This window comes from Sus scrofa, chromosome 17, assembly GCF_000003025.6.
Source record: "Sus scrofa isolate TJ Tabasco breed Duroc chromosome 17, Sscrofa11.1, whole genome shotgun sequence".
In the NCBI taxonomy this organism is placed as follows: Eukaryota; Metazoa; Chordata; class Mammalia; order Artiodactyla; family Suidae; genus Sus; species Sus scrofa.
The window spans coordinates 26,168,455-26,182,517 of record NC_010459.5 but is presented as its reverse complement, the minus strand read 5'-3'; the positions used below and the strand labels follow the sequence as shown (position 1 = coordinate 26,182,517).

Sequence of the window (14,063 nt, the reverse complement as noted above, 5' to 3'; positions counted from 1 at the left end):
TATTGTTGCAACACAACCTAGAGGGTACTGACTAACACATGCAAACAATGGGAGCTGAGCTGCACTGCTGGAGGATGCCCCCAGCTCTTTTCCCATTTAAAATGCCTTTCTATTTTTGAGTTCTCTTCAGAGCAAAGCTAGGACATAGAATCAGATATTGTCCTCATTTCACAGACAAGTCAAGGGATTTGTCTGTGGCCTCAGACCCACTTGGGGCCTCATCCCAAGAGTTCTGGCCATAGCCACCCCTCAGTCTGGTCCAAGTAGATTCAGTCCCTGGACTGGGCCAAGCAATAAAAGAGTATGGTGTGTGCAGGAAGGTTTGTCCTTCAAATAAACCAGAGACTTGATCACAGAGGGGGAAAAAATGCACAGCTCTGGAGAATCTGGGAGAAATGGATCTAGAAAGAGAAGTACCATCTTCCATTTCTCCCAGGTGAACGTGACCTTAGGAAATTAAGGAGAACAAGAGACTAGGGTGGCGGGTGAAAAGGAGGTCCAAAATCTCCAGGATGCAGAATTCTAAGAGGAGTTTTCCCTTTGTCTAGAAGGATAGAGCTGGGGTTGTGGGAGCAGCCATATGGGAGAACAGGGGAGGGATGGGGTGGTGGTCGCTCAGGATGTCTGTCCGACGGGCCTCTGTCCACCTGTCTTTGGAGTTCTTATTCTTTGTGTTCCAAAATGGAAATGTCTTCCAACCTTTTTTCTTCTGATCACAAAAGTAATAATTACTGATAAAGAGTTCAAATGATGGCGGAGTTCCTGTTGTGGCTCTGCGGCTTAAGGACCTGATGCTGTCTCTCTGAGGATGTGGGGTTTGATCCCTGGCCTCGCTCAGTGAGTTAAGGCCCCCGCAGTGCCTTAATAGGACGCAGATGCGGCTGGGATCTGGTTGCCCTGGCTGTAGTGTAGGCTTCAGCTGCAGCTCATGTTGAATCTCTAGCCTGGGAACTTCCATAGGCCACAGGTCTGGCTATAAAAAAAAAAAAAAAAAAAAAAGTTCAAATTATGCTATGTCTGTCCGTCAGTCTGTTTGAGTGTGTGTGTGTGTCTTTCTGTCTGTCTGTCTGTCTATCTAATCTATTCTGGCCAGCCAGCCAGCCAGCCAACCATCCAGCCAGCCAGCCAGCTATCTATTCAGCCATCTCCCATTTACCATCTATCTACATTATTTACACAAATGAATCTTTCTATAAAACCCACCTATCCATCCACTGTCCCAGACAACTAACTGCACCCCCATCCACATTCACATCTTGCCATCTTTTTTCCTGTTGTGGTGAGAAAACAGAGGCTACAGGAAGAGAAATTCCGTAATCTCCCACCACATGGTGCCCCGCCTGCCTGCTCTTCCTTCTCTTCCATGGTCCACTGTGAGGGAAACCTGTGCCCCCAGCCAAGGCCAGCCCTTCCTCCTGTGCCCTGGATCCCACCCGTCACCTACCTGAGGACACAGTGCCAGCAATGCTTCCCCCCACTTTCCTGCATCTCCTGCAAAGGTCCCCGGAGATCCTCTGCACAGCATGGAAAATACCATCCAACATTGATTACCAGTCCTCACCTCCCACCCCAGCCCATCAGCAGCATTTGACACAGACCTTTGAGTAGATACGATTATTTTTAGCATTTTACAGATGTGCAGCTAGGCTGCAAGGTTGACTTTCCAAAGTTCTTAGAACTGGTGGTAAGGAGTGGATTCTGTTTTCAAAGCTGAGCTTCTCCTACTCCAAAACCCACCCTGTGGCAGAAGCCATCGGTGTCCTGCCTGCCAGTGTGCCCTGGCTGTTCCTGTCTCAGGACACACGGTAGGCCCAACATCAAGCAACTGGTGCCTGCACTTCTCAGCCTTGGCCGCTTGAAGCTGAGCAAGTAACTTCCTGTGGGAGCAGCCCTCAACCAACAATCAATAAGCCGTGTTTGGACACCTATGGTAGAGTGAATTAATGGATTCAGCTACCCTGGCATCTGGAGTTCCCTGGCAGGGCTGAAGTCAGGTGCCCACAGTGGTAAAGAGGCAGGCAGTTTGGGAGTTCCTGATGTAGCTCAGTGGGTTAAGAACCCGACTAGTATCCATGAGAATGTGGGTTCCATCCCTGGCCTCGCTCAGTGGGTTAATGATCCAGTGATGCACCAAGTTGCAGGGTGGGTTGCAGATGCAACTCGGATCTGGCATTGCTGTGGCTGTGGTGTAAGCCAGCAGCTGTAGCTCCGATTTGATTCCTAGCCTGGGAATTTCCATATGCCTTTCTTTTTATGTGTGGTCCTAAAAAGAAAAAAAAAAGTCGGGCTTTACTTTTACTGGCTGTTTCCCCTCAGCCACGCCCCTGCCACCTGCACTTCTTTGGGGCATCTCCCGAATACCCCATTTTTTCTCATGCCCTTGTCTCAGGGTCTGCTTCTGGGGCGGCTTAAACTAGGACACCCCCTACCATGGGCTGTTCTGCCCTCCTTCTCCCATCACCTCAAGCTGTAAGCTTCCTGGAGCCCCAGAAACTCATACTTATTTCCCTTGCTTTGCTCACAATGCCTAACCATGCTCAGACACTCCATAAATATGCATCAGAATCACTTATTGAGTCATAGGTGCCACCAAACTACAAATATGGGGCCAAGGGTCAGGGTCAAGCTCTCTTCCCTGCAGATGCTGCAGCTGCTGTTTAAGGTGCTGGTCAAATCCGAGACGATTAGTAAGTGTTCTCAGGTACCAACCTTTCCCCAGATCATTGAAACAACTGCCCTGCCAAAGGAAAATGAGCCTTTGACCAGGCTGAGCGCACGTGCAAGCCTGTTCCTCTTGAGCAGCCTCAAAAATGCCTTAGGGATCAGGGCTAAAGTGACCCTATAAGAGCTCAGTAAAATCTGAAATAAGCTGGTGTTTGTTGGTTGTCCTTTCTTCTCCACCCATCAGAGTGTGTGGCCCCTCATACTTGTATGGGGACAAGTACAATACGTTGGACAAAACTGAACTAGGTCGGATGAGCTGAGAGCTGGGCTCCCAACTTGAACCTGGGAATTCTCTCCCAGGTGCCACCCTCAAGATGACCACGTGCTGGGGAGGCTGGGCCTGGCGGGCAGCTGAGAACAGAGCTGCCCTGTACCATGTAGCTGACATACACCCTGCAAGGCAGTAATTACCTTCCCATCCCCATTTCACAGATGAGGAAACTGAGGCCCTGTGAGGTTCAATATGGCTCATTCAGGAAGAGGCGGTGATGGGCAGAGCTGGAATTCACAGCTATGCCTGGCTGCTCTGGGGCTCCCGCTCCCCACCCCACCCCACCCCCAACTCTAGGCCCCCAGACTCATCTAAAGGCTTGGTTGAACTTTAACATGCCTCCGCCCCACCCCACCTGCCCTGGGCAGGGTAAGGACATTTCGAGTAGAAGGAACGTGTCAGCTAGACTTTGCTGCCTAGCAAACTGTCCCAAACATGATTGGCTTTGAACAGCAATCATTTATTCTTTTTTTTTCTTTTTCAGCCACCCCATGGTATATAGAAGTCCCAGGCCAGGGATCAGATCCAATCTGCAGTTATGATCTGTGCCACCGCTGCTGCAGCAATGCTGGATCCTTTAACCCACTGTGCCGGGCCAGAGATTGAACCTGTGTCCTGGCACTGCAGAGACACTGCTAATGCCATAGCACCACATTGGGAACTCCCAATCCTTTATCGTGCGCACCCATCTGTGTGTCTGCTGAGGTCTGGCTGACCCAATCTGGGCTCAGCTGGGCAGCTTGGCAGCAGCCGCAAGTCTGTCTGGCCTTGGGCCCTTTCTGCAGGCGTGGCTCAGGTGACTTTGGGGTTCATTCTGGGGCCCAGGCTGAAGGGGCAGCGATCATCCAAGGGGGTTGATCTCCTCTCCATGCCGGCAGAGGCACGAGAGAGCACATGGACGTAGGACTGGCATGCTGCCATTTCTTCCTCGTCCCATTGGCCAAATCAAGTCCCTTGGCCACCTGTAAATCATGGAAATGGGAGGTACTCTGCTCAAGTTGGGTGACTGCAAAATCACGGGACAAAGGTAGGAAAGTAGGGGAGATGTGAAGAATAGACATCAGTAATTTTACCTTTGAGGGAGACGAAGATTAATAGAAGGGAATGAAAGGCTGATGGGGAGCATTTCTACTGTGCATTGGGAAGACTTGGGGGCAAAGCGTCACCCCCTCTGCCCCCCCCCCGTCACACTACACAGGGAACAGCTGCTCACATCTTCATTATCTGTGCTAGGGACCTCCTCCAGAGGCTCCTCACTCTTGGGGGCCATCCTCCAGGCTTCTCAGCTCCTTAGCCTTCCTACCAGATCCTATTCACCTGCCTGGGCAAAAGGGTGTGTTTCAGCAATATTGGAGGAGCAGGAAGTGAGGAATAAAGCAATCTCCCTCTTTCCTTTCCCTAGAGCCAGCCAGCTCCTGTCTAGGTAGTGAGTGACTTTTTTTTTTTTTTTTTTTTTTTTTTTTTGCTGTTTAGGGCCACACCCACGGCATATGGAAATTCCCAGGCTAGGGGCCAAATCAGAGCTGTAGCCGCCCACCTATGCCACAGCCACAGCAACGCAGGAGCCAAGCTGCATCTGTGACCTACACCATAGCTCATGGCAATGCCGGATCCTTGACCCACTGAGCAAGGCTAGGGATTGAACCTTCATCCTCATGGATACGAGTCAGGTTTGTTACCACTGAGCCACAAAGGGAGCTCCTGTGAGTGACTTCTAAATACCATAACTAGTTCAGTAAATGGATTCCGGGGTGGGTGAGCAGGAGGGGGCAGGGAAAGGCTCTGGGTGACCAAGACCTGCGCTTTTAGGAGATGGAGCTATTTAGGTCTTGGGAACCACCAGCTGGCTCACCTGGAATTCTTCTCTTTGGCCTCTCTTTGGGGAGAGCTGGAGAAGCAGAGCTAAAAAGCGTTAGGCAGACCCCAATAGGAAGATCCCAACCTGCAGTGCCCTGGTTGCTCCGCAGGTTAAGAATCTGGGTTGTTACTGCTGTGGCTCTGGTTCCAGCTGTGGTATAGGTTCTATCCTGGCCCTGGAACTTTGGCATGCCATGGGCACGGCCAAAAGAACCCTGCCCCAAACAGAACGATCCCAACCATATTACATCCTTAGGAAATATAACACTTGGGAAGCATTCAGAGAAAATGGGAGGCATTCAGAGAAGTAATAATGAACTTAACTGATGACTGTGGCCTTCGCTGTTACTGTCACCAACTATTTCTACCTCTGAATTCACAAGGGTCCCTGCTTCTCAAGAGTTAAGACCACGTGATTTGCTTTGACCAGTGAAATGTAAACGTAGGTGGCAGGTGTCCCTTTGGGCAGAGGCTTTGAAAGACAGTGTGTGATTCACCATGGCACCCTCCCACAGCCATGGTGCTCGTGGAAGCAGATGTGGAAAGGAATGCCCATCCTTCAGAAGGGCTGTTATGTGAGTCAGTCTAGGTCATGAAAGACTGCAGCTTCCTGCTCTCTTGGGTCACCCACTCTTGGGGAAGCTAGATGTGGGGAAGCTAGATGCCACGCCGTGACAGCCCACATGGAGAGCAGCTGAGGCCTCGGGCCATCCGCCACAACAGTGAGCCATTCTGGACGTGGCTCCTCCAGCCCCTGCCAACCTGCTTCCCAGCCCACAGTTTATAGCCTCACAGGAGACCCGTGAGTCAGATCTACCCAGCTGAGCGGCTCTCCGTTCCTTACCCTGAGAAACTGAATGAAACAAAATGATTGTTCTCATTAAGCAGCTACATTTTGGGTTCATTTGTTATGCAGCAATCAATATCTACTACACTGACTTAACACTGAATTCCCATTTAAAAATAAAAATTATCGATTCCTATAAATAAATTTATGCTTAAAAAAAAAGGGAGTTCCTATTTTGGCGCAGCAGAAACAATCCGACTAGGAACCATGAGGTTGCGGGTTCAAACCCTGGCTTCACTCAGTGGGTTAAAGAACCAGTGTTGCTGTGGCTGTGGTGTAGGCCAGCAGCTACAGCTCCGATTCAACCCCTAGCCTGGGAACTTCCATATGCTGTGGGTGCGGCCCTAAAAAGACAAAAAAAAAAAAAAAAAAAAAAAAAAAAAAAAAAAAAAAAGAAAGAAAGAAAGAAAATAAACAAATTTATGCTAAGAGACAGTTGCCATGATACTGGTGTAAAGTGCATTATAACTGTTTCTAGGTCATGGCGTCTGGGGACCATTTTTCTTTTATTTTATATGCTTCTTTTTTTGGTTGATTTGTTTTTGTTTTTGTTTTTGTTTTTTGCTTTTTAGGGCCACACCTGTGGCCTATGGAGGTTCCCAGGCTAGGGGTTGAATCAGAGCTGCAGCTGCCAGCCTATGCCACATACGTAGCAATGCAGGATTCGAGCTGAGTCTGTGACCCACACCACAGCTCATAGCAACGCCAGATCCATAACCCACTGAGCGAGGCCAGGGATCAAACCCACAACCTCACGGTTCCTAGTTGGATTTGTTTCTGCTGCACCACGACGGGAACTCCTTTTATTTTTTTTTTATTTTTTTGTTTTTTTAATGGCTGCACCTGTGGCATACGGGGGTTCCCAGGATAGGGGTGGAATCAGAGCTGGAGCTGCCAGCCTACACCACAGCCACAACAACACTGGATCTAAGCCGATTCTGCAAACTGCACTGCAGACTGCGGCAACGCTGGATCCTTAGCCCACCAAACAAGGCCAGGGATCGAACCTGCATCCTCACAGAGACATCAGGTCCTTAACCTACTGAGCCACCGCAGGGACTCCTGTCCTTTGTATTCTCGAATAGCTTTATATAATGAACACGTATCATTCAAGTGTAGAACAAAAATAACGACTCAGAGCCTGGTAGTGGTGCAGAGGCGTCATTTACCCTGGAGGCTGCGCTGGGAGGGGATCTACAGGAAGCAGGAACACCACTCTTTCAGACAGTTGGAGCTCTCCTGGGCCTCACACTCGGTGGCCCCACAGCAGCAAATGAGCCACTTCTGAAACTCGGCTTCGTTCTTGTGCATCAGAAGGAACTGTCCCAACAGGATGTAGGCCTGCAGGGAGGAAGGCGGGAGAGGTGCTCAGCTCTCTGCTCTTCCTTCGCCAGCGTGAGGATGCTCGAGAAAGGAGGGGGCACAAGTCAGATTCGAGAGAGACTAGCCATCCCCCAAACCCTGGCCTAGGCCAAGGGGATTTGGAGACTGGCCCTGGCTGAGATGTGAGGTCAAGTTAAACGTCCACCTCTGCAGATGGCTTTGGGGACTGTCCAGCCTGGGATGAATCTGAACTTGTCCTTCTCAACCTTAACGGGCACACCAATCACTTGGGACCTTGTTAAACAGTAGGTTCTGACTCAGTGAATCTGGGGTGAGGCCTGAAACTCTGCATTTCTAACACTGGTCTGGGAACAAGACTCATGTAGCTCTGACGCTTCCTCCAGGCCCCAAGTATCTCTCTCTTTAAAACACATACAGGGAGTTCCCGTCGTGGCGCAGTGGTTAACGAATCCGACTAGGAACCATTAGGTTGCAGGTTCGATCCCTGCCCTTGCTCAGTGGGTTAACGATCCGGCATTGCCGTGAGCTGTGGTGTAGGTTGCAGATGCGGCTCGGATCCCACGTTGCTGTGGCTCTGGTGCAGGCTGGTGGCTACAGCTCTGATTCGACCCCTAGCCTGGGAACCTCCATATGCCTCGGGAGCAGCCCAAAGAAATAGCAAAAAGACAAAACAAAACAAAACAACCCCCCCCACACACACAGGAGTTAGGAGTTCCCATCATGGCTCAGCGGTTAACGAACCTGACTGGCATCAATGGGGATGCAGGTTCGATCCCAGGCCTTGCTCAGTGGGTTGAGGATCCAGCATTGCCATGAGCTGTGGTATAGGTTGCAGACATGGCTCGGATTCCGCGTTGCTGTTGCCCTGGAGTAGGCTGGCAGCTACAGTTCTGATTGGACTCCTAGCCTGGGAACATCCATATGCCTCAGGTGCGGCCCTAAAAAGAAAAGAAAAACATGCACACACACATACAGGAGTTAGAGGTGCTTCCCGCCCCACCACTTTCTCAAAGGCTCTGGCACAGGGTCTCTAGCCCTTGATACTATTGCATTTGGGATCAGTATGCGTGGGAGCCAAAGACTTCTCAGGCACCGTTGGAAGTTTAGCAGCATTCCTGGCCTTTACCCACTAGATGCCAGTGGTACCCTCCCACCTTGAATTGTGACAATCAACCGCCTCCAGGCATTGCCAACTGTCCCCCAGGGCACAGAATCTCCCTCCATTGAGAACCACTGCATGTGGGCCTGGCGGGTGAAGGGCACCTGAGTCCCAGTTTGTTTTTACAAGCCCACTATGTGAGCCAGGCAACTCAGCGAACCTGAACTGAGAACCGCAAAACCTGAGCTTCAGTTTCTGCATCTTCTGGGGTTGTCTGCCCTGCCCCCACTTTGCAAATTGGAGTAAGTAAATTCAGTGCAAGAGCCTCAAAATATGCAAATTCCTTTTTGGTCCAAGAAGACAGAGCCTGGAGCCCATGGGGGGAGTATAAAAAAGTATAAACCAGAGTTCCCGCTGTGGCCCAGTGGGTTAAATATCTGGCTTTGTCTCTGCAGCAGCAAAAGTTTGATCCCTGGCCCGGTGCAGTGGGTTGAAGATCTGGTGTTGCCAGAAAAGAAAATCATGGACTTGGAGAATAGACTTGTGGCTGCCCGACGGGAGAGGGAGGGAGTGGGAAGGATCGGGAGCTTGGGCTTATCAGATACAACTTAGAATAGATTTACAAGGAGATCCTGCTGAGTAGCATTGAGAACTATGTCTAGATACTCATATTGCAACAGAACAAAGGGTGGGGGAAAAAAATGTATACATGTAAGAGTAACCTGATCCCCATGCTGTACAGCGGGAAAAATAAAAAAAATAAAAATAAAAAGATCTGGTGTTGCCGCAGCTGTGGCATGGGTCTCAGCTTGGATTGATCCCTGTCCCAGAAATGTCCATATGCCACTTTTGGGGGATGTGGCCAGAAAAACAAAACAAAGCAAAACAACATATAAACCATGCTGAACCTTGCCCCTCTCCTCTCTCTGAAGAGTCTCTGTGGCCGAGACACACATTAAAGCTTAGATACCCCACGATTCAAAGTTCTATGGCATTCTCTGGTTTTCTGAGTCCTTGTGACATAGCTTACTCCTCTCATGCTATTTTGTCACTGTTTCTGATGAGGGACAAGGACCATGTGGAGAAAAAGACATCCCAGACCACAGACTGGCTGGGCCATGGAGCGGGGAAGCCTGGAGATTTAAGGTCAGGTTCAATGCCCATCTCTTGGGGCTGGTTTAGCAGCTTTCGGGCCTAGAATGAATGAGAACCAGTGTCTAGGCTTCAAGTCCTGGGCCCTCTCCAGGAAAACCCTCTGGCGTCTGTGTACTTTCAGTTATATAAAACCAAGCAAAACTTCATCTTAGCCAAAGGGTATGTACTTTGTAAAAGACAAATTAAATAAAAGCTGAATTCCAGCCATAAAATATATCCAAGTGTTGGAATTTGGGGTTTTTTATTTTTAGTCCAGATCCAATTGTTGAAAAAGAAGAGAGCCAGGATTTCATGGTCATTTTACACCACTGCTTTAATCATCTTTTTTTTTTTTTTTTTTTTTTTTTTTTAAAGCAGTGTAGTGGCTCAGAATGATCTCATTTTACTTTTATCAGCCTCCTGGTCTTTTCATGGGTGATTTTAGGGAGTTTTTTTTTTTTTTTGCTTTTTAGGGCCGCACCCTCGGCATATGGAGGTTCCCAGGCTAGGGGTCTGATCGAGCTATAGCTGCTAGCCTACACTACAGCCACAACAATGCAGAGCCCAAGCCGCATCTGCACATACACCACAGCTCATGGCAAGACCAGATCCTTAACTCACTGAGCAAGGGCAGGGATCGAACACGCAACCTCATGGTTCCTAGTTGGATTCATTTCAGCTGTGCCACGATGAGAACTCCTATGGAGATTTTTTTTTATTATTTAAAAATGAACATTTATTGGCTGTTGATTGAGCCCGATGTTGCAGTCGGTGTGGGAGGTGCATGTAGCAGGACCTAGAAACACAGAACTTCATCTCAGGAGAGAGAATACTGGTGATATGATGATAGTAACACTTACTATGTGACATAGAAAGTACAGACAATGGGCTCCAGGCCCCTGAGATGTTTTACCCGGTCAGATCCTCACTTCAGATCACCCCGTCCTTTCTCCAGACAGAGTCACCAAGCACCGAGGAGGTTAAGATCCTGTACTCGTCGTCCCCATTCTGCACACTCCAACCGCCACAGCCTGGCCTGGCATCTCTGCCGTTCCCGAGGCCCTGCCTCTGGCATCGGCAGCTCTGGTAATCAGAGCCTCCATGTTCCTGCCACGCTCAGCAGCCAGGATGCCAGGAACGTGTGGCTTGAAGGGCCAGGGGCGAACTTTCCAGGAATGCTGCAGCAGAAGGGCCTCATCTCGTGACTACTGGAGCCAAGTTGCAACTTGACGCTCGCCTCTCTCCTTTGTCTCTGAAAAGTTAGCCTGTTTCCCTCAGCTCCCAGGGGAGGCTGGCGTCATGGGCTCCTTTCGTGGCCCTGCTTGGAGAAAGCCCTCTGGGTGTCTCTGCAGGCTCCAGAAAGCGGGCCCCTCACAGGAAGGAGAGGAGCCACCCTCGCACTCCTTGGATCAGAGCACAAAGATCTGGCTGCAGGCAGACTGATGTAGAAACCCTGTCATCCATCCCCCGGGCCAGTGGCCACCTCGAAGCCAGGGCTGTTTGTTCCTTCCCACCGAAGACTTTGCCTACATGGCAGGATGGTGGCCACTCCACGTCCCAACAGTGAGCAGGTCTGGACCAGTTTCCAGTTCGCCATGCACATTCCTTGCAAAACGGTAGCAATATTTGCAGCTGCCCCAGGGTTGGGATCCCTTGTGTGTCACCCGTGCTGACACACATGCCCTGCCCTCAAAGGCCACTGTTTGCTGCTGCCCTCTTGAAATTCTTCATGAATTTGAACAAGAGGCCTCCCATCTTTGGGCTCTGCAAATTAGGTAGCTCCTCCTGGTCCGGTAACTTAAAATTTCTGTCTTCGTATGGAAACAACCCAAATGTCCATGACAGATGATTGAATTAGGAAGATGTGGTATATATACATAATGGAATACTACTCAGCCATAAAAAAGAATAAAATAATGCCATTTGCAACAACGTGGATGGAACTAGAGACTCTCATATTGAGTGAAGTAAGTCCGAAAGGGAAAGACAAGTACCGTATGATATCACTTATATCTGGAATCTAATACATGGCGCAAATGAATCTTTCCACAGAAAAGAAAATCATAGACTTGGAGAATAGACTTGTGGTTGCTAAGCGGGAGAGGGAGGGAGTGGGATGGATTGGGAGCTTGGGGTTAATAGGTGCAAACTATTGCCTTTGGAATGGATTAGCAATGAGATCTTGCTGTGTAGCACTGGGAACTATGTCTAGTCACTTACGATGAATCATGATAATGTGAGAAAAAAGAATGTATACATGTATGTGTAACTGGGTCACCATGCTGTACAGTAGAAAAAAAATTGTACTGGGGAAATAACGTAAAAAAAAAAAAAAAAAAATTTGTCTTCCCGTCGTGGCACAGAGGAAACAAATCTGACTAGTATCTATGAGGATGTGGATTCAATCCTTGGCCCCACTCAGTGGGTTAAGGATCTGGCATTGCTCTGAGCTGTGGTGTACATCGCAGACACAGCTCAGATATGGCGTTGCTGTGGCTGTGGTATAGACTGGTGGCTACAGCTCGCATTGGACCCCTAGCCTGGGATGCTGTGGGTGAGGACCTAAAAAGACAAAAAAAAAAAAAGAATCTGTCTTCAGAGTTCCCACTGTGGTGCAAAGGGATGGGCAGCATCTCTGCAGTGCCAGGACACAGGTTCAATCCCTGGCCCGGCACAGTGGGTTAAAGGATCTGGTATTGCTGCAGCTGTGGCATAGGTGGCAACTGAGGCTCAGAACTGATCCCTGGCCTGGGAACTCCATATTTCCTGGGGCAGCCAAAAAAGAAGAATAAAAAAAATTCCGTCTTCGCTATGACACCTGGCCTTTGCAAACAGACATACATATTCTTAGCCCCTTGTTCTCAAGCTTCCACATTTCCTCTGCAAGTTTCCAGCCCTTCAGCACCCATGAGGCATACACTAGGCAATGAACAAATTTCTCTCTTTTTCTCTAATTGGATGTTAACTCTTCAGCCTTCATGGCCACTGATGACCAACGACAAACTCGCACATTCGGTACCTTCCAGTCATTTTTGGTTTCAAACTCCTTGTCTGAAGTGCAAATGCTCAGTCCAGCACCCTTCCTCTTTCTTTCTCCACCTCCCTAGGACATGCACTAAAAAATTATTTAGCTGGAATTCAAATTTAACCCAGTGTGCTGTATTTTTATTTTATTTTACACTACTTTTATTTTAATTTAATATTTTATTTAATGGGTGCACCTGTGGCATGTAGAAGTTCCTGGATTGAACCCATGCCACAGCAGAATCAGAACCACAGCAGTGACAATGCCAGATCCTTAACCTACTGAGCCGCCAGGGAACTCCCCGAGCATGTTGAATTTTATCTGGCAACCCTACACAGATGATCCCAAGCTTATGTGACTGGCTCCGTGCAGGGCCTGGGCATCAGGCAGAGGGTCTAGTGCCTGCTGCTCAACCTAGAGCCTGTCTGCCCAGATTCAAATTTCATCTCTCTAACCTCACGTGACTTGGAATGATTCACGTGGCTGCCTCGCACCTGTTTGCTCATGGGTAAAATAGAGATGAAAATATACTTGATAGGATTTTTTGATGATTAGATGAAATAAATAAGTGTAATGCACTTAGAATAATGCCTGACATGGAGGGAACAGTCATGTGATAGTTCTTTGATGTGGGAGAGATTGGGGAGCTCGCGGGCACCCAGAATATTTACTCCTCTCTGATCATCCATGCTATCTTTTAGGATGAAGATTTAGGCTTTTGTAGGGTCTTCAAAGAGCACTGAGCCAAACCAGATTCTGTAGGATGTTCAACTCACTTCCACGCTGTTGGAATAACTCCAGTGTTTATCCCCACAGTAACACACCCACCCCATGAGGCACTGCCGTGACCCTGAATTTACTGAGTGCGTGGAAATTCACCCCCGACCCCAAGCAGGATTTTCACAGGGAGAAGAGGAGTACAATCCTTTCTTTAGAGAAGAAGCAAGAGGACAGTAAAGGGAGCCGTGACTCTAATATAACACGTGGAAAAACAATCAACAATTTGGATGTGATGGCAAGTTGTCTATTGATCACTCAATGTTTAGAAACAGTAGCTGTTTGGCTGGGTGGGGGTGTGCAGAAGGAGGGCTTGCTTCCTAGGGAGGGAGGGCCGGTGAGGGGGGCCATGAAGGGGACGAACATCCATTTGGAGAGGGGTCCTGGGGTTGCAGGAAGGTGGTCCCCATATGTGTGTGTGGTTCACGAACAGCCTGGTGGAGCACGGGGGTGGGGGGGGTGCAGACGCGTAGAAGGCAGGGCCGGATCCAGGCATGGAAATCTTTGAGCATCTCAGTCATGACGTGCTTTCCCTTTTGTGGTCATTCCTTTCAACATTGCAGCCCTCCCACCATTAAATCTGAACCAGTGCCGTCCGGTAGAAATCTAACATGAGGCAGCATGTGATGTGTCATTTTTACATGTGTTACATGTATCAAAATTACATGTGTGATTTTCAGTTTCCCAGAAGCCACAGCAAAAGGGGCATAGAAACAGATGAATTGAATTCTAATAATGCTTTCTCTTCTCCCATATTTCTAAATTCCTATCATTTCAACATGTAATCAATACAAAAATTATTGATGAGGGTGTTCCCATTGTGGTCAGCGGCTTAAGAATCTGACTAGTATCCATGAGGATGTGGGTTCAATCCCTGGCCTCACTCAGTGGGTTAAGGATCTGGTGTTGCTGTGAGCTGTGGTGTAGGTTGCAGACACGGTGTGGATCTGGCGTGGCTGTGGCTGTCGTGTAGGCTGGCAGGTGC

General features: G+C 48.9%; 1 protein-coding gene across 1 annotated transcript in view; it reads right to left on the bottom strand.

The window, feature by feature from the left end:
* Nucleotides 6,853–14,063, bottom strand: part of BANF2 (barrier to autointegration factor 2) — a 37,146-nt gene continuing 29,935 nt past the window's right edge. Inside the window, exon 3 of the mRNA XM_003134265.3 lies at nt 6,853–7,040. Coding sequence (XP_003134313.1) covers nt 6,894–7,040 — 147 coding nt within the window. The 3' untranslated portion in view covers nt 6,853–6,893. The remainder of the gene's footprint in view (nt 7,041–14,063) is intronic.